The following is an 18,785-nucleotide window of genomic DNA, read 5'->3' as shown; positions in this document are numbered from 1 at the left end:
TATCTGATAACTGAAGGATAAATGCAGATACAGGAGGACTTGTACACCGACCACCACTCCACAGTAGTGACATTTAGTAGCAGTGAAATGACTCGATACAGCAGAGAAGTGTTTTTGTAGAAACAATCACCAGTGTCTGAGCTACCGGTCACCATTTTGATGCTAAAGAGGACGTAAATGTCAAGTAAAACAGTGATGAAATTAATGACGGTTTGGATGATCGGCTGCAGGTGTTTTGGCTGTTTGATGCAGCTGAGTGGTTTGTGGATTCCTGAGGTAGCCCAGTTGCAAAATGATTAAAATGCTGCGTCGCTGTCTGCACGTCACACTCTTCCCTTTTTCCAAGTGGTACAAAAATACATTAACAAACATCTCGTTCCTTAAGTACAAACTCTCTTTTAGAAAATACCTTTTCTTTTAAAATTTCACTTCCTCCTCTTCCTCTCCTCTCCTCTTCCTCGTCAGTGTTTCAGACCTCAGTGCCGTCGTTGAGGTTGTTGTGGAGTTTGACCTCCAGGTTGACCTGTTTGACCTTGGCCTTGCTGTTGGGCTCCTGGTTGCGGTTGAGGATGTTGATGTTTCTCACGGTGCAGTGTTTGGTGCTGAAGTTCTTCTCCACACATTTATCCATGCACACCTCCACCTTGGTGTTGAGCGGATACTCTTCATACGATTTCTGAGCCTTCTTGCTCTTCTTCTTGGCCGACCGTCGGCAGCGGCGGAAGAGGAAGCAGGCGGCCAGTAGGACTAGGACCAGCAGGGTGACGGCGGCCACGCCCCCGCCCACTGAGCTGCCCACGTGGGCGTTGAAGGAGGCGGAGGGCCCGGCCTCCAGGCGGAGCGACTTCATGTTGGTGCCGTTCTTCACCTGGTCACCCTCGTTGTCGTAGATCAGGGACTCATCCAGCGTCAGACGCCCGCTGCGATCCACCAGGTCACGTTTAGGACGGCTCAGCTGATAGGTGACCGAGCGCTGGATCCTGGGGCTGGAGCGTGACTCTGGGCTGATCACATAAATCACCTGCAAGTACCACTGGTGCCCTGCCTCCACCTGTCGATCAACAGAGAGAGAAGGAGGGCGTTAGCTACTGAGAGAACCCTCTAATAACCTGTTTACATTTCTGGCATTGTGTACGTTTGGTTTTGCACCTCACAATGACCTTCACTGTTCATACTTAGTTCAATTTGCACTCTATATATTAGGGGCCCCCTTACTACTCTGCAACTGCTGCACAACAATTTCCCCCGGGATAAAGCTTAAGCTGATCTTGATGGATTGTTTTCACATTCATTTTCTCTTAAGAACATTTAGAAAATCACAGTATACACTGTAATTTCACATTCAATGACCTGTTAAATGATTTCAAGAAAATCAGCTATACGGTGCTTGTTAAGGTTGCTTAGCAACCTAAGACGCAACCTGCTGCTGCGCTCTTGAAAGCTGGCGTAAAAAAAGGGGCATAAGACTAGCGCCTAGAGCCCGACCTCTCGTTTTCTGGGTGGTTAAAGACGAGGCATGTGCACGGCCCCTAATTTACAGGGCTGGTAGTTGTGGTTGTGGCTCAGGAGGTCGCGTGAGTCATCCACTAATCGGAAGGTCAGTGGTTTGATCCCCAGCTCCTCCAATCTGCACGTTGAAGTATCCTGGAGCAAGATATTGAACCCAAAGTTGCTCCCAATGAATGTTCCATCAGCGTGTGAGTTTGTTAAAAACTGAGTAGCAGTTGGCACTTTGTATGGTGGCCTCGGCCACATGTCCCCATACTAAATGAAATGTCTTTTCTGTCTCTCTTAAGAAAATAATATGGTTGAAACTGATTCATATATACTTTGCCGAAGTTTAAACTCAATCAGACCTATATTGTTCTGGTCTGGCTGCCACCCATGACAAACCTGAAACTAGGTAACATTTCCAATGATGCCTCTGATTGTCGAAAATTCTCTTGCCGGGAGTAAGGAATAGAAATTAACCAAACAAGAACGGAAAATTTCTACTTTGTGAAACTGAAATGGTATGTAACATTCTGTGAAATAAATTCATGAAGAAAATGTTTAAAGCTACGTCCATTAAAATCACTGAGCTGTTGAAGAATACAGAATATCTCCACACATTTCAACACAGCGCTGTAACACATGACACAGCTGCAGTGCAGGCTGGTTCCACACACCTTATAGAGAGCGTCGACCTTCATTGTAAAGCCATCGACGCCCGGCATGGCGGTCATGGACTGCAGCTCGGGGATGTCTGAGGCAAAGTGAGCCTCGAAGGGAACGTCGTGGAAAAAGTTGTCACAAACGTCGGGCTGTTTACGATCCTGCAGAGCAAACACGAAGAGAAGATAATCAAAATCAAACTTAAGTTGCTACGTTACAAAGTTTTCTTTTCATTGCAAGTCAGGGTTATTCTATTTAATCTGTTGGAAGTGACACACCACTTTGAAATTCAACCAATGGCTCTATGTAGTGAAACTGGAAAAGTATTACAGCGCACATCATGCTGCACATCATGACAACAACCAGGCACCAGAAACACAATTTACACGGTGAAGGACTTCAGTGATTTAAATAACCCACAGGCTTTGAATATCTTCATAAAAATCTGGTCAGACTGGTGCGGCAGGTAAAAAAAGGAAGCTCTTTGTGTGTGTGTGTTTGTCTGTATGGGGGGGATGTTCACCTGCTGTGTACAGGCATAACATTACAGGAAGAGTGAGGTTATCTTAGGTCATCTGAAGCTGATAAGTCAGAGGAGAATCTGAGATGCTCTTTTTTATCTTGAGGGTAATAGTTCTACAAAACGTAAATGAAGTTGATGGTTTTCAACAAAAATGTCTTATAATAATAATGTCTGATTATAATCTTAACAGATATAAGACCTTTGAACAGAAATAATCAGCAACTGTTTAGAGACAGACACAAACGCTCTTGGTACACTTGGACATTCACTGTAAACTGATTGCTTCAAGCTGAATCAAATGTTTGGTTCTCTCTGAAAGAAAGAAATTAAAAAAAGCATAATTGTGGGACAGATGGGGACAGGTTCCAGGTGCCTATGGCTGCATGGGCTGCAGGACAGCAGTGTGCTGTAGCCATCAGCCTTGCCCCCACCTGTCTCCTATGTCCCTCAATTTTAATGCACCACATCACACTTATGGGCACTCACATTCACATTCACGGTGTAGGGTTAATGTTTCTCCGTCAGGGATCGGAGAATCATAGTAAGAGGGGGGGTGGTGGGTTTACACACACTGTAGATACGCATGGCGTGGCTAGTGGGGCCCGGCCCTCCTGGGCTGAGGGTTGGAGCCAGGGAGCCCATTTACATCATGGTGGTGTGGCTGGGTTCCCGGTGTCTGGGGGGTCCCGTGGCCCTGTGGCGGGTGGGCTGGGTGGCGCCCTGGGGGCTCTGTGGGTTCCTGCCGGGGTTCTGCCTCCTGACCGGCTGTGGTTTATGGGCCCTCTGCCAGAGGGTCCCGATGGGGGATTGACTGCTCGTGGCGGGCCGCTCTCTCCTGTGTGTTGGTGGGGGCCTGTCCTGGGGGGTTCGGGCGGGTGGCCCTTCGCGGTCCCCTGGTTCCCGATGTGCCGGGGACATATGCCTTGCAGCATCACCTCCTTGCCTCCCGCGTCCGCCCGGGCCTGGGTGGGCTCTCACTACCGTCCGGTCCGGCGTCTGCTGGTGGCCAGCGCCTGGTGCGGGCCTGTCCGGTGTGGTGCTGGTTCTCTCCCCGGGGGCCGAGCCGGGCCCCCGCGCCTGGCTCCTTGGGTCGGGGGTGGGGGCGGGCGGGTGGTCGGGTGCGGGTGGTGGTTGGAAGTTTTTCCAATAAAGGCTGTTAGGCTAGTCTCCAGGGAGGGTGGGTGACGGTCACAACCACGCATTATGGGTATAAAATACTTGACTGCAAGATTAACAGTGCATCAATCTTCACAAGAAGCTTACACCCTTTAGTGGCGCTAAGCTATGAAGACCAATGCAGACAAGTAGGAAAAAAAAAAAGAAGCATAATATGCAGATAAAAAGTCATCCCTCATGGCCAGAATCTGAAGCTTCCCTCTTTAAATTCTGAGTGTTCAGCATCCATTTTATGAAAACGTCGTGGTTGCATTTTTTGTTCCAGCTGCGGCAGCCTGTTTTTTTTCCTGAGCAACAATGTCCCTGAGGGCCAGGGAGGGCCGTGGACTCTCCAACTGTGGACAGAGCCTGTCATTCAACTAAGAAAACACACCGGCTTTTATATGAGACAGTCATTTGTTTCTAATTTCCCTATTTCGTAGTATATATTAGTATATTTAATCATATTTTTGTTGGTCTATTTTTAAAATTTCTCCCAGTAATCATGTTATTTCAGTGTTTTTGCTGTTTTCTTGTAATAACTTGACATTTACTGTAAATGTTTCACATTAAAATGCCTCAAGCAAACAAATGCCTCCAATTTTATTGTGAAACGACAGCAGGAAGTGTCAGTTTTCAGTAAAAGTAGATATACGCATAGAAAAGGACAAGAAAGAACTGAACTGATTAGAAAGTCAGACTCTAAAAGTTATACTGATGGATTAATGCTTTGGAAATGTACATTAAGTTAATTTTATCATGACAACCATTATGCAAATAATTGTGTTTTATTCTCCTTTGTTCCCGGTCTTTATTTGTTTATCCAGACCTTCTCTGGTTGTTATGTAAAACCTGTTTATTATCTGAACACTGGAGTTCTCAGGCCAAGTGATAACACACTCTGAATCCTCAATATGTTGCTATTTAATATTTAATAATGATCTTGGTAATGATATTTACCCCCAGGCAGGCAGATATATCATGCATTTTGAATGACACTCTCTAAACATGCACCGCACACCAGAGTAAACACAAGAAAACATAAATATTTGTACCAGCAGTAAGAAGCGGTGTTTGAGGTTCTTGTTGGGCTGGATGCAGCCGTACTGTGGCCCCTCGTTGTACAGTGTCCCCGTTGGGTCAAAGAAGGGAACGTATCCGTCCCTGCCAGTACAGAGGTACACCTTCTCCAGCTGCAGTTTGTAGGCTGCGTTCAAGTTCTGCTCAGGGTTCCACAGCACCCTGCCGTACAGAGTCTGACCTGCGGGGGGCAGCAGAGGCACAGGTTTTCTTTTATTAGTACATGTGCATGAAAATGTGTGTTTGGGCTGCATTAAACCTCAAAGCGTCTTCATCTGTGACTTGAATCAAGTGAGTATTACAACATTATCTTGGTGTATTGGTTAGAGCCTCTTAGTTAGTCATCACATTAACTTCTTCACATCCACTGCTCACTGCAAATCTTTCATCAAATAATTCACCATGTCTGCCATCTTTAGTCAGAAAAATTAAAAATAGTCGGACAGAGTATTGTGACAAATTTACGAGAGGTTGGCAGGGAATTTCTTAAAATTCAGTTGAACAAAAAAGCAGCTTAATGCTCTTTGATTACTTTTATAAAGGTTGTTTTTAGAAGGTTATACTCTAACCCCTCTGTCATACCCATGGAGAACGCTCCCTTGTAGTCCATCTCAGCCATAGAGACGTCAGCGGTGGCAGGGTCCATCATGAACACCTTCTCGTTGTTACACAGCTGGAACTCCGTGTTGAGGGAGTAAACCACAGGAACGGGCCGGTTGGTCTGCTGGAAGGCGATCGGCACCAGAAATCTGTCAGAGAACAAGAACACAGTTCAGGATTCAAGTGACCTGCTGTGCTTTTATTGGTAGAAGAGAATATGTCACTTTTAAACACAGGATTCCAGCAGGGACGTACTTCTCTGGAGCGTGAGCCGTGCAGGACAGAGGTTTGTCCCCGGGGTCGATCCAGGGCTGAGTGGGCTGGACGGTGCAGGGGACCAAGAAGACGGTGTACTCTCCAGAATAGTCCTTCCTGTTGAGGAATACACACAGAAAGACAACACAAATGATTATCACCAGGCACTGTGATGTCAAATGAAGGAACTAAAGACCCCGCCACACCAAGCAACAATCAGTCTGTCGCCCTAGTTGCTGCGGTGAGTTCTGCCTCGTTGGCCCTTGTTGGCCCCTGTTGGCTTATTTTTTTTTGCCGATTCAGCATGTTGACTTGGCAACAGTGACGGCCTAGCCCATTGGTGAATTAAGTCACTCTGACTGGCAGTTCAGCTCAGTGCACCAGAAGAGAAACGGAAATGAGGAAAGTAAACAAAGAGCTAAAGTCAAGAGGGAGTGGGACCAAAACAAACTTGTTACATAAGGTAAGACTATTTTTCTTTACCCATCGAGCTCTTTAGCAGAAACGTTTTGTTTGTGTTACTGTTTACCAGCACATGGTAAATATGCTTTATTCCGTCAGCACTGGATTGTGTTGTTAATGTGCTAACCGACTAACTAGCATCAAGACAGCCTTCCTGATTCCCCTTTTGAATGACGATAACAAACTACCGCCGTCTGCTTGTGTGCAGGCACAGAACGTTTGTGCTGGTTCGACGTTGGCTGTAGTCTTTGCAGTGCGTTCATGTGCAACTTTTCAGCCGAGACACAATGGCGTCAGGCAACACAGCGGTGGGCCTTTGTCGCCACTAGTTCTCTGAAGTCAGTTTGGTGTGTCTGAGCCTTAAGGATTGATCTAAACAGATCAAAACCTTCTGGGTCTTTCAGAAGTTGAAATATCATCTCAGTATTTCCACAGAACCAATTTCTGTTGTTCTGTAAGGAGCCCTCTGAGACTCTCTGCAGCAGACATAATATCAGCCTCAAACTTCTTCTACTTCTCCATCTTCTCATGTAGTGTGAATTGTTTGTGGCTACTGTGACCCTTGGCTGGATGACACTGCATTTTTGGAAAACTTTAAGTAGATTCAACTAATATCTGTGTGGTGGTGACAGTCTGAAAGTTTTGCTAAATCCTGGAGCAACTTTGCAGTAAAACTTCCACTATCATAATCCCCCTCCAGCTGAACTGTAAAATATCAGTGCATCCTCCTTCACTCTCTCTGATTGTGGCTGTGTATGAACTGACTGACCTGCTGTAAGAGCTGGTGGCTCTCCACAGCTGGTACGGGGAGTCAAAGGTCTGAGCGCTCCACAGCAGCTGAATGTCGAACTCGATGCCTCCGAGGTGGTCGGGAGCCATCAGGTGGGACTTGTGGCCCGGCAGAGTGTGGTGTTCGAGGACAAACTGACCTGGAGGAAGAAATAATGGAAGAGAAATTAGACAGAGATATGAGTTGTTATGCTCTGAAGTGGAGGATGACTGGCTGAAACTGCTCTTCATCTATTAGTCCAGAACGAGGACAATGAAGTATATTTGTGGTATTAATAAGACAAGAGACAAAAAATACAGCCAAGACAGACACCAGCACAAACAGCATGTTGGTAGACATAAAACAAACATATAACAAATAACAGAATTAAAGTGGATGGTGGAGTCCACACCACAACTATATAACGGCAATGACAGTGATGAATGATAGCGAAGAGCGATTTGATGACTGTCCGAATTTACAGGCCGACACAGCTGGAGCGTGCAGCCCGTGCCTGTCACCTCTGTTTACAGAATGCCATTGTTAAGCAGTGTGGATGCTCGCTTCGTTAAAGTTATTGTTCTTGGTGTGGACAGCCCTTCACATCTGAAATGAAATATGGTGGGTGTTGTGAACTGACCTCTGAATTTGGCGTGGGTTTTGAACTCAATCACCAGTCGTCCGTCCTCTCTGATGTAGATCCTGATGATCTGCAGTCTGGCTGAGAGGACGCTGTCGGTCTGGATACCTGTACGCAGAAAACACCAGCCAATAACGTCAGAGGTCAGAGGTCAAATTAAGATTAATGCAGAATTGCAACACTGATCAGATAAATTAAACAACGAAATTGGATACTAATAATTTCAAATAATGACCGATGCACCTCATTTAATATTAAATGAAAAAGAAAACATGCCGACTATGAAAAGTTGTATATTTTCATTTTGTATCTACTGTCTTATATCCAATGTAAGAAGAGACACTACCCGAAGGAGCAAAACCATAGCGGGAGACTTATTTTCCAGTTTCTATTTCAGTTCTTTGCTGTGTTTGGTCCTGACCTGTCCTCCACAGCACGGTGTCATAGAAGAAGGAGAACTCCATCTCAGTGTGATGCTCCAGAGAGGCCCAGCCTCTTGGTGCCGTCACGTAGATGTAGGACACGTAGAGAGGAACCTGCACTGTCAGGAAGGACTGAGCCGAGTCCCGAACCTGGAAGAACAACAGCAGGCTTTAATGTTGGTTCTCCACCTGCTGGCTGGGACCCCTCAGAGGGTCACATCAGGGTTTGAACCTCTACTGTGAAGACCCAATTACTTCTGATGGTACTGTATGTCACATGTTGCTCACAAGGACAAGAGCAGACTTTCAGACTCAAATTTTAGGCAAACGTGAACAAGTGCTCAGAATAATGGAAAGTTTGAACATGTAATGTTTCATGGCAACTGACCAATCGTCTGATTATGAGGACTGTGGTCCAAAGCCCCTAAAAAGGTGAGATCTCAAGTGGAGTTTAACAACATTATTATGTTGTTAATCCAGACTTAAATTTCCATCTGACGACAAAGATCATCGTAGCCTGAAATATACCAACTACACATCTTTAGGTGACAGATCAGGCTGGAAAGCTACTTGGTCAAGGTGTCTGTAACAAAGTTTAGAAGGTCTAATGAACCATTTTAGACATTTTTTAATTTGCAGTGACACAAACAATTTGTATCTGGTCCTCACACAAAGAACTGGCCCGTTACTGAACTGTTTACCTGGAAATCAGCTGTAACAGAGCCCCCGCAGACGTCAATGAGCTCCGTCATGTCATAGTAGGCGTCAAAGGTCCAGATGCAGCTCTTGAGGTTGAGGTGCTTGTACAGCTGGATGCTCTTGGCCTCCCGGACGTTGGGGTTGAACTGGTACGGGCGGTCGTATCCCGGCCCCAGAGAGATGCTGTCATAAGAAATGTCATCCAGGAAGCCTGTCTCTGTGGGAGAACGTTTGTATTAGTGAGGAATCTTTGTGTCATGATCACAGATAATTATAATTTCTTATCTAAACAAAGATCTGGTAAAAAGTTTAAGCACCATTCTAATGCAGTGCACAAAGTAAAGCATATTGCAAGTAGCTCAGGTTAAGGGAATTCACGGGAAATCCATGTGTGTGTCTGTGTGACTGACCGGAGACACCCTGCAGGTCTTTGAGGGTAACAAGGTTGGAGCAGACGTGCTGCTGCCTGTAGATGGACTCTGACAGCAGGAAGTGCAGGTTGTGCAGCGGCATGGTGGACACCAGTGGCAGCATGCCGTCCTGATGGGGGATCTGCACTGAGATATGGATACTACACAGGGACAGATAAAGAGACATTAACAAACAATTCATTAAGTTTTAGTTGAGACTTTTATCCAAAAAGCGACCATCCACCGGTTCCTACTCACCGGTTGGGGTGCTCCTTGTGCTTGACATCCAGGTACTTGAGCGTGGCGATGAAGGACTGAGCCTGGAAGCCCCTGGCGGTTCCCGTGGTAACAGGCGTGTGGCAGATGGAGCTGTCTGTGCCGATGGTGACGATGTTGCTCCTCAGCGGTGTTCCAAGGTGACCCGCCTTATCTCTGGCCTGAGCAACGCAGCGAATGTGGAAGCGGCGGCTGAAATAAATACTGTCCAGGACCTGAGAGAGACAGCAGAGGGGACGAGACATGAGAGACATTGCATTGAAACTTTAAGGAGGTTTAATGTGTGTCACTAGGTAAAAGTTATAACACCATCTCTAACACTAAACTATTCCATTTCAGATCGCACCATATGGTTGACGCTGGTGTACGGGGTTGTGTCTGTAACTGTCTCGAAGGGGGACCGGGCGCCGCTGGTGTCAGTGGGTGCCGCCACCTCCCAGGAGAAGTGAACTTGTGTCTGGTTGATGCCGGCCTCCTCGCAGCGCTCCTTCATCACCGAATACTTGGGGTAGTGAGGGTCGCAGGGGGTGACGCACACCAGAGGGTAACCTGGAGAGGGCGTCTTCTTGCTGCCTTCTTTGGTCACCTCCTGGACATGATCGTAGTCGGCGAGAGAGACCACCTGAGGAGGAAGCAGGATGGGAACTGATGAAGTTGATTTCTTTATTTCAACGTGATACAGACACACAAACACTGCACGAGATGGGACCCCTGCTGAGGTACTAAAAGGCATTTGGGGTAAAATCATGCATCCCATAATAATATGCCATGTGAACATAGCTGTACACAATGGAAGTGGTTTTGGTTAATTGCATAAGAAGTGTAAAATGCTGTGAACGAACGCCTGAAGGGAAATGCTGCCCATGTTTCCTGCTGGAGCTGCTGAACATGTAGGAGAGGAGAGCAGAGCTTTTCCCAGGAGTGGAGATGTTTCTGGTTTCTGGCGTCAATTTCTCTAAGTGCTACAAACATGCTGAACACTCAGATACAAGCCAACTTTCTCTGTCGAAAACAAACCAGTAAGCAAGTCACCAGAGTCCTTAACAGAGCTGCTTCAAACACATCCTGTACCAGTTTGTCCCACTGCTCCTGCTGCACGTCTTAACGCTGCTCTGTGTTTGTTTGTTATCATCAGATAAGGCAGACCGGATGAATTAGTTATGGCACTATAACATGTTTAGCATTTCTTACAATAGGCGTGGCAGGGAGGATGAGGCTGCCCGAGGCCTCCTGGTCCAGAATGGTCACCGTTGCCATGGTGATCTCCCCGAGCACCGCCTCCACAGGGTCGTCAGGGCCGAGGACCAATGAGAAGGACTCGTGCCACTCCCTGTCCTCGTTGGACAGAATCTCCACCTTGAACAGGATGTGGTCCATCCCTACGGAGGGAGGCAAAGAGAGGAGTTCAAGTCTGAGCTGAGATTTAAAATATTTAAAAAAGAGAATCTCTTTTGAAAGTTTTAACTTTGTTTGTATTAGTCAGATATGAATTTTCAGCACTGACCAGGGGTGAATTTAAGCACTCGGCTCTTGGGATTGTAGTCGACTCCAGACTGGGCCGATCCATCCCGGGTGCTGCAGCGGATCTTGGAGGTTCGGTCCAGATCCCCTCGACGGATCACCTTGATGTTGAGCACCTCGATGCCATCGGGACCAGGAGGCTCTCTGACTTGATAGGACGCCTGCTCAAACTCGATGGTGGGAGCTGCAGCAGCAGAAGAGGATGAAAGGTCACAGTGGCGGTTACTTGTATATCACTGACTGTGTGATATGCATGTTAAGCAATACACTCACTGGCAAATTCACAAAGAATGGATTTTGGCCACTGAAATGTGCATCACTTGCAACTGCTATTAGCCTCATCTCAAGGTCCAATTCACAAATGATATTGCATATTACAGCACAAACATGCCCATGAAGTTTTGCAGATGAGTGCAATGTGCTCTTTTTGCTGGTTATTGGAATTATTATTGGCAAAATATAAATGGCAGAATGACGACAGAAACTTTCAGAGCGTGGGCATCAGATCCAGAGGCATTCCTCCAAACTTCAGAGAAGGATTTTAAATGTGTATTAATTTCATATCCCAGTCTGTCAGTGCGATTCAGTTACCACCACCTCTGAACATGCTAAGTGTGTGGCTATTAGCGTTCATCTGTGAATTGGACTGTTTTTGCAATGAGACTCTTTTTCGTAGAGAGGCGCCACCTTTGCTCCAAATGTATGCATATTATCATATTTAAATACGTGCAAATATCACAGGAGCACCGAGACATTATTTGCCTGGCACTGCAGTTAGAGGTTCATTTCATTCTTTGCAAGTGCTTTGACAATTCTTTCTTTTTGCCTTATGTGTGCAGGTTTTTTCTCTGTATAGGCTGCACGATCCTTTTATGAATTTGCCCCTCAATTGCCATTTTATTAGATACACCTAGATATAACTACTGCAGTCCAGACAAATGTCCTGCAATAAATCATTCTTCATGAAGGTTTAGTTTTTGATGAAACTGTTGTAAGGACGGAGCTGTATGATCATTTTTGGAGGCCGTAGTTTGCGGTGTTGCTGAATTGTATCGTGTTATGCTGAGTGCTGTTTCTAATATCTCCACTCCATCTCTATCAATGGGAATAGCCTTTTAGGGAGGCTGGCTACTGGATTAAACTGAATTTGTTTCAGCTTGGTGTACCTACAGTATACAAGATGCTGTATATAGGAAACCATAGGAGGTATACAGAGATGTTGAATATGTGTCAAACTGAAGGGTTAACATGGGGAAGTTTGCTACCGAACAAATGTGAAAGATAAATGTGTACATGTACAAGGATTAAAAAATATATATTATTTTAAATGGAAAAAAACATTACAAATAACATGTCAAACTAAATTTCAAAGTTGAGTTTATAGTATTTTTAAATAAATGTGGTTGGGGGGAGCCTGCAAGAACAATATCTGCTTGATACATTTGTATTGATCGCAGCAGAACTAATATGTGAGCTGAACACAAACTGTGGAAATCTGATATCATTTCAAAAGTTTAAGAACATGCAAACAACACTCTAACTTCTTGATAAATACACTCAAACCATAATGTATGACTTTCATGAGCTGGCTGGTGGAAGAGGACAAATTAAATGTTCTCTCTGGAACAAAAACTGAGGTGCCACAGAAGTTTAACAATCAGTGATGAGTGAGACTACATCTATAAACCAGTAAACTATCTTCTGTATGAGGCGTCTGCTTACCATCTTCGTCATTGGTGATGGTGATGGTGACAATGTCGCTGGCGCCCACCATGGCACCACTCCAGTGGTCACCCAGCGGTGTCCCAAGATGCACCTGGAACTCCTCCTCTGGCTCAAAAACAGAGTCATCATTGATGTGAACGGTGCAGTTTTTTACCTGGAAAACAAAAACACAAAAAAATATATTAATGGGCAGATTCACTGACAAAAAAAGATAAAATCACACTTAATCTACTTTAGATAAACACATTGGACTAAACTCTACCTTCTCTCCTTTGAGGAAAGTGATTCGAGACTCGTCAGCGTTCCTCCTCTCCTCAAAGTCGTCCATCACCATGGCTGACATGGTGCGAGTGAAACACCGCACCGATGACTTGAAGGACAGGTCACCCGTACGGATGATGGGGATGTGAAGAACGCTGTCTTTCTCCTTCACAGTGTAGGCGCTCTTCTCAAACTGCATGCTGGGAACTAAGAGAAGTGTTGATAGCAGTGAGAAAGCTGATGATGTCTGCGAGGTATATGAGAGGCCTTAAATAAAAAAATGAAATGCATATTTGATTTTAAGCGACATTGCTGTGTGTACGTACTGTCCTGGAAGGTGTCAGTGATGACGACGTTGGCTTCGTAGGGCTCCTGGAGGACAGCACCCTGAGGAGAACTGAGGAACACCACAAACGACTCAGATCCTTCGATGGATGGATTCTGGATGTCGTCCATGATGGTCAAACTGCAGGTCTGTAAAAAACAGGAGGCCAGAGTGTTAGCAAGGTTTCTGCAGGTGTCCTGGGCCAGGTCTGTTGGTTTAACAGCCCCTTTTACACAGCCTGTTCAAGGCGGATATGTTGCACCATTATTCTGCCTTGCCGTTCTGTATAAAAGGTACAATCGCAAAACGGAGATACAGGGTTGCCCAATCGATGTCTGTGTGAAAGGGACAGCTGGCAGGATGGGACCATGTGTGCGATCCACTGATGGGAGATTTAAAAAGCAGCTAGAAGCAGTTAGCGGCTAACTCAAAGAAGAAGAGCAGCAACTAACAATGTCCAAAAACTGTGAAAACATGAGATCCAGGAGCTTCTCACCCTCCAAGCAGAGGACAAAATCAGCCACCATATAACAGGGACAGTGAGTGATTGTTATTGTCATGTTATGGCATTGATATTATTTAAAAAGCGCTTCCAACATGTACGTTATATGTCATACTATAGGCCGATGCTGTTGTGTTAAACGTCACGCCTGTCATGGCTCTTTTTCTCCCGGGGCGCCGGCATGCTGTCTAAAATCACACACATTGAGGCAGCATGATGCCTGCGTTGTTTGGGCAAAGGCAGCTGAAGGTTTTTCGTAGCGGCCCTATCGTGTGATCTCTGTGTAAAAGGGCTAAAGATACACAGGAAAGACACCTTGTCTTCAAAATGTTACTTTCTCCACCCTGGTAGCTCCACCAATGATGAATGCATATCATAAAATGTGTCATAAGGGTTAAAGCCTCCTAGAATGGAGGCTTCTAGGAGATGTTCTTCTTGAGCTGAACATTTATCCATGTAAAGATGTTTATCTTTAAGACTATTAGTGAAGATGCTTCTTTATACCCATTCAAATCCAGCTGCCTTTAATTTAGCACTTTGAGGTCAGTCAAGTTTATTTATAAAGCACATTTCATACACAGAGGCAGCTCAAGGTGCTTTACATAATGAGGTTTAGAAAAGACATAGGTGTGAGAAATAAAAGTGTGGGAAGGCGAAAAAAAATTAAAAGAGGAGATATTAAAAGACACAGATAAAAGGCAAAAACATGAATGTAAAGTCTTTGGCCTGTAGCAGTTCCAGTTGGTGCAAACTTTCAGGTATCTTTGCTGTAGGTGAGAAGTCTCTGTCCTTACCTCCTCAGTTCTTCCAGGTTTGAACTCCACCTTCTTGGAGCTGGGGATGTAGTCCACCCCTGGGCTGGCAGAGGGGGGGTCTGAAGGTCGGGTGGCGCACCACACAGAGGTCAAAGAGGACAAGTCACTGCCGTGGCGCAACACCGGGATTTCAATTGTGCCTGGAGTGTGGAGATGAGAACGTAACACAGGTGTAAATAAAATGGAAATGATCACGAGTCTGCATCTTCAAACTACAAATGATAACAAAGGAGCACCAAGTCTAAAACATTACGTGACCGTCAACAGCCCTGGTTTGAGAAGTCTTCTTTAATTGAAGACATTACTATAAATCTTCAAGTTAAAATGATTGCAAAAAAATGTGTGTGGCAACACTGACCTAATGTAAAAGCAGTAGCCTGCTGTGCTAATTAATAAAAGAGGTAACTCTCAGTCCTGTGTTTCCTGCTTCAGAACATGTTCTCTGCTCCAAAATAAATTAACAGACTAAAATACGATATGCTGCAATCTACAGACCAACATGGGGAAGAAAAAAGAAGATAATCTTGTTTCTACAAATGAGATGAGTAAGTGTTCAGGGAGTGTGTTGACATTCTCATGTGTAGTAAGAGGGTCGGGGAAGACGAAATTAATGCTAAACCCTTGGATCTTGGATGTAGCCATTAAAAAACTTTCTTTTCCAAAGACAATTTGTAGGCTTACTCTTCCTTGGACTTCCCTAATTTCCCCAGGGAGATCATTACATGTTCACATTTCTCTTAGAAAATACAGTCATGCTGTGGCATCTGAAAAAATAATTCCTCTTGAGGATAGAAAAAAACTTCAGAAGTAATTCTGTGAAAATGCAGAAAGAAAAGAGACTCATGCAACCACTCTGTGAACAGAAGCAGCTCATACCAGCATCTTCACTGAAAGTAAAGGTGGCGTTTCCGAGAGTAACAGTCGATGCATCGTTCGGTCCATCGATGACGACCTTGGCTGTCATCACGTCCCCCATGCGGGCGTTGTCCGAGGCGTCTGACAGCACCAGCTCGAACTCCTCAGACAGCTCGTACTCGCTGTCGTCGATGAGCTTGACGTCGCACGTGGACATGCTGACCCCGGGGCCGAAGATGACGCGGTTGTCGTTGGTCATGCCGCGGCTCTTGTAGTCGGAGCCGGACTCCAGAGCGTGGAGGCTGCTGCCCTGAGCCGTCTTGGCGATGGTGTAGCAGAGAGCAGACACGGTGCTGGAGGTGTCACCTGAGTGGAAATAGGGCAAGAGAGGAGGGTCACTGCTGGTCATATGTTGACGACTATTTCTCTTCTGCACTTTGGATTGCTTTGAAATATGTTCCATGCTTATACTGAAAGATGAAGGTAGCTTATTGAGTTTGACTGAGGGGTTTTATTCACTGCACTCTGCAAAACTGTAGACATGTTTGCTTGGATTTAAGTGGCACCAGAAAAGTTTGGGCGTATTTTTTTTTTTTTTTTTTGCCTTATCTTTAACACACTTACTTGACATTTTCCAGGTAACAACCCCCCCCCCCCAAAAAAACAAGCTAGAACCAGATAAAATCTTTTTGGTTGATAAGTGGTTTTAAAACTAGAACAATCTTGTCAATTAATTTTCTGTTTATTGACTAATCAGTTACGACGAATACGATAAAAAGTGGAGTCTTTAACAGCAGAATCAACTGTATTACCATTTAGCATCTGACACTGAAAGTCGACCCGCCTCATGCACACTCATGCTGGTTGTACATTCATTATGTTGCTGTTTAACTTGCTGCAGTTTTCTGTCATGGACCTCTTTACGACACTCGTGGAGGTGGCTGAGCCAGCAACTAGAAGCTAATGGTGCTAGCAGTGTAAACAGCACTAACAGCGGCAACAGTGCTGATAGAGCTAACGGTATTAACCTGGGGGAACTGGAGGGTTGGTGCTGCTTTTCTGTGACGCTACCTCCCTGATATCAGTGCTAACTACCATATGAGCTCAGTGCAAAGAAACAACAAATTGGTTAGCCAGTGGGAGACACATATAGGGGCTTGTATGCCGGATCGTCTACTTCACTAAAGAACACGGTAGATTTCAACACACACAGGGAGTGTGACTTCATTCTTTGCTCAGGACGCCATTACAGCTCATCTAGCTAAAGGCTAGACACATATACAGACACGCATGAAGCCTTGTGTCCGTACCATGCGTTAATTTTGACCGTATTTGTGCAGGATTTCTGAAAGCTCACAGACACAGACAAAATGGAGCAGTACCACTGAAGACTGTGGGGGCAGTGTAGCATAGTTCAAGCGAGGTACGACCATAGGAGACAATGAAGGCATTAAAAAATGCTAGAATGGAATGAGTCGGTGATATACATGTCATGATGTATTCAATGGCCTCACAGACCAACACTGTCTACGATGCTGCCTCTGTTAAAAGGTACATTATTAGGACCTTCTCCATTGTCGCCTTATTTGCTGCGTGAAACATTTGACTCTGCCCTTTAGCGCCATCTATTGGCTGTATGAAGACAGTGATGTTTACAAAGCTTTAAATGGATCTATCTATTTTTGTAAGTACAGTGCCACTATATCTAAACATAGCACAGTCATGCTGTTATATTAATGCTTGCAAAGTCATATACAGAACCTTTAACCTATTAACACTTAGTGTGAGAATATAATGGCCTTAAAATATGTCTTGCAACAAGCATAGAATACATTGAATAAGTCAAATATGTCAAATAAGTGAGGAAAAAACAGAATGGGAAGTCCATTTTGTGTAAATAAAAGGTGGAAATGAAATGGTTAATAGTTAATAGCTGTTTGTACAGTGTTCACCTTTTCTCTCGATGGGTGCGTGGATGAAGCCGGAGCTCTCGTTGACGTGGTATGTCTTCTTATCAAACTGCAGAGTCGGTTCGTCCTCGGTGTCGTTGATGTTGACAATGGCGCGCGTGTTTCCACCCAGCAGCGCATACACAGGCATGCTCAGCTCCACATGGAAACTCTCTGTTCCCTCAAACACCTTGTCATCGTTAATGACTATGGTGCACACCTTGGTGTCCTCGCGCTCATCAAACTGTACCTGTGAATTAACGGGATAGTTGTGGTGTCGCTCATTTCGGCATATGACTAGTAATAATATTAGACACCAACTTTAAAAACTCTTTGTTCTCAAGACAAATGAGACCGTGAAAGTCTGGAAAATAGTCTTTAAAAATGTAATTACCAAATCACTGATACTTAACTTTAGTGAATTTAAACCAAGAAAAGCTCAAAAACATTATGTCAAACCCAGAGGCAGAAGAAGGAAAAGGCTTTTTTTTTTTTTTAAATTTCCTGAACATAAATGAAAATAAAATGACAACATTATGACACTGGTTACCTGTCCAGCATATTCCACATAGTCCTGCTGGCCTGGACGGGATCCTGCGCTGCTGGTGGGGCTGGCACTGCCCTGTTCAGTGCGGCAGAGCACGATGGCGTACTGGTTGAGGTTACCTGTCCGCTTCACCGTCACTGCCACCGTGCCAGCCTTCTCACTCACATTGTAGCTGTGGAACCATCACAGGAAGTGACACGTTATTAAAAAAACAGTCTCATTCATCCAGGTCATGGTAATCTTAAGTGCTATATCGTAGGCAACTGGACTAGAGAGTCGGCTTTAAACCGTGTGTGGGTGTGAACCCTTACAGAGTCGTTACAGAGTCACATGTGGTTCACACCCACACACCAATCTCTTAGAACTGAAGAAGCCTCTTGGATGAGAAGTGAAATGTCTTCAAGAAAGTCAAGCAAGTCCAGCTGCCTATGATATAGCACTTAAGACTTTTGGAAAAAAAAGCAATGAGTTTGGTGACGGTTTAGGTACGGACCTTTTGTGCTCGAAGCTGATGAGTGACCACTGGATGTGGAAGACGTTGTCGCTGACCACATTTGGTTTGCTGTCTTTGACCAGGAACTTGAAGTTGTCCATGGTTTCCTGAACGTTCTCCTGATGCAGCACGTAGCGGATCAGACCCAGGTTGATATCACCTAGAGGAAGAAGAAGAAGAAGAAGAAGAAGACGAAGAAGGAGAAGAAGAAGAAGAAGAAGATAGACTTTATTAATCCCAGAGGGGAAACTCAGTTTCACTCAATTTTCGTCACTCTGTTGTCATATACACACAGGCCTGAAATACACACATGCACAAACAGGACCTATACATGCATTAAATGGAGA

At 45.0% G+C, this 18,785-nt stretch overlaps 1 protein-coding gene across 1 annotated transcript in view; it reads right to left on the bottom strand.

Annotated features, from left to right (window-relative positions):
- Positions 1-331: 331 nt before the first annotated feature.
- Positions 332-18,785, bottom strand: part of fras1 (Fraser extracellular matrix complex subunit 1) — a 411,473-nt gene continuing 393,019 nt past the window's right edge. Inside the window, exons 52-73 of the mRNA XM_078170455.1 lie at positions 18,439-18,598; positions 17,949-18,117; positions 17,402-17,648; positions 15,471-15,815; positions 14,574-14,734; positions 13,279-13,426; positions 12,954-13,159; positions 12,689-12,845; positions 10,950-11,150; positions 10,637-10,824; positions 9,792-10,067; positions 9,428-9,660; positions 9,170-9,330; positions 8,762-8,976; positions 8,060-8,210; positions 7,639-7,746; positions 6,999-7,158; positions 5,768-5,884; positions 5,495-5,661; positions 4,888-5,093; positions 2,169-2,315; positions 332-1,051 (exon numbers count right to left, since the gene is read on the bottom strand). Of these exons, the coding sequence (XP_078026581.1) occupies positions 470-1,051; positions 2,169-2,315; positions 4,888-5,093; positions 5,495-5,661; positions 5,768-5,884; positions 6,999-7,158; positions 7,639-7,746; positions 8,060-8,210; positions 8,762-8,976; positions 9,170-9,330; positions 9,428-9,660; positions 9,792-10,067; positions 10,637-10,824; positions 10,950-11,150; positions 12,689-12,845; positions 12,954-13,159; positions 13,279-13,426; positions 14,574-14,734; positions 15,471-15,815; positions 17,402-17,648; positions 17,949-18,117; positions 18,439-18,598 (4,505 nt within the window). The 3' untranslated portion in view covers positions 332-469. The remainder of the gene's footprint in view (positions 1,052-2,168; positions 2,316-4,887; positions 5,094-5,494; positions 5,662-5,767; positions 5,885-6,998; positions 7,159-7,638; positions 7,747-8,059; positions 8,211-8,761; positions 8,977-9,169; positions 9,331-9,427; positions 9,661-9,791; positions 10,068-10,636; positions 10,825-10,949; positions 11,151-12,688; positions 12,846-12,953; positions 13,160-13,278; positions 13,427-14,573; positions 14,735-15,470; positions 15,816-17,401; positions 17,649-17,948; positions 18,118-18,438; positions 18,599-18,785) is intronic.

Source organism: Epinephelus lanceolatus, chromosome 9 (assembly GCF_041903045.1).
Source record: "Epinephelus lanceolatus isolate andai-2023 chromosome 9, ASM4190304v1, whole genome shotgun sequence".
Taxonomy (NCBI): Eukaryota; Metazoa; Chordata; class Actinopteri; order Perciformes; family Serranidae; genus Epinephelus; species Epinephelus lanceolatus.
The sequence above is the reverse complement of the archived record's forward strand: the minus strand, read 5'-3'. Positions and strand labels throughout refer to the sequence as shown.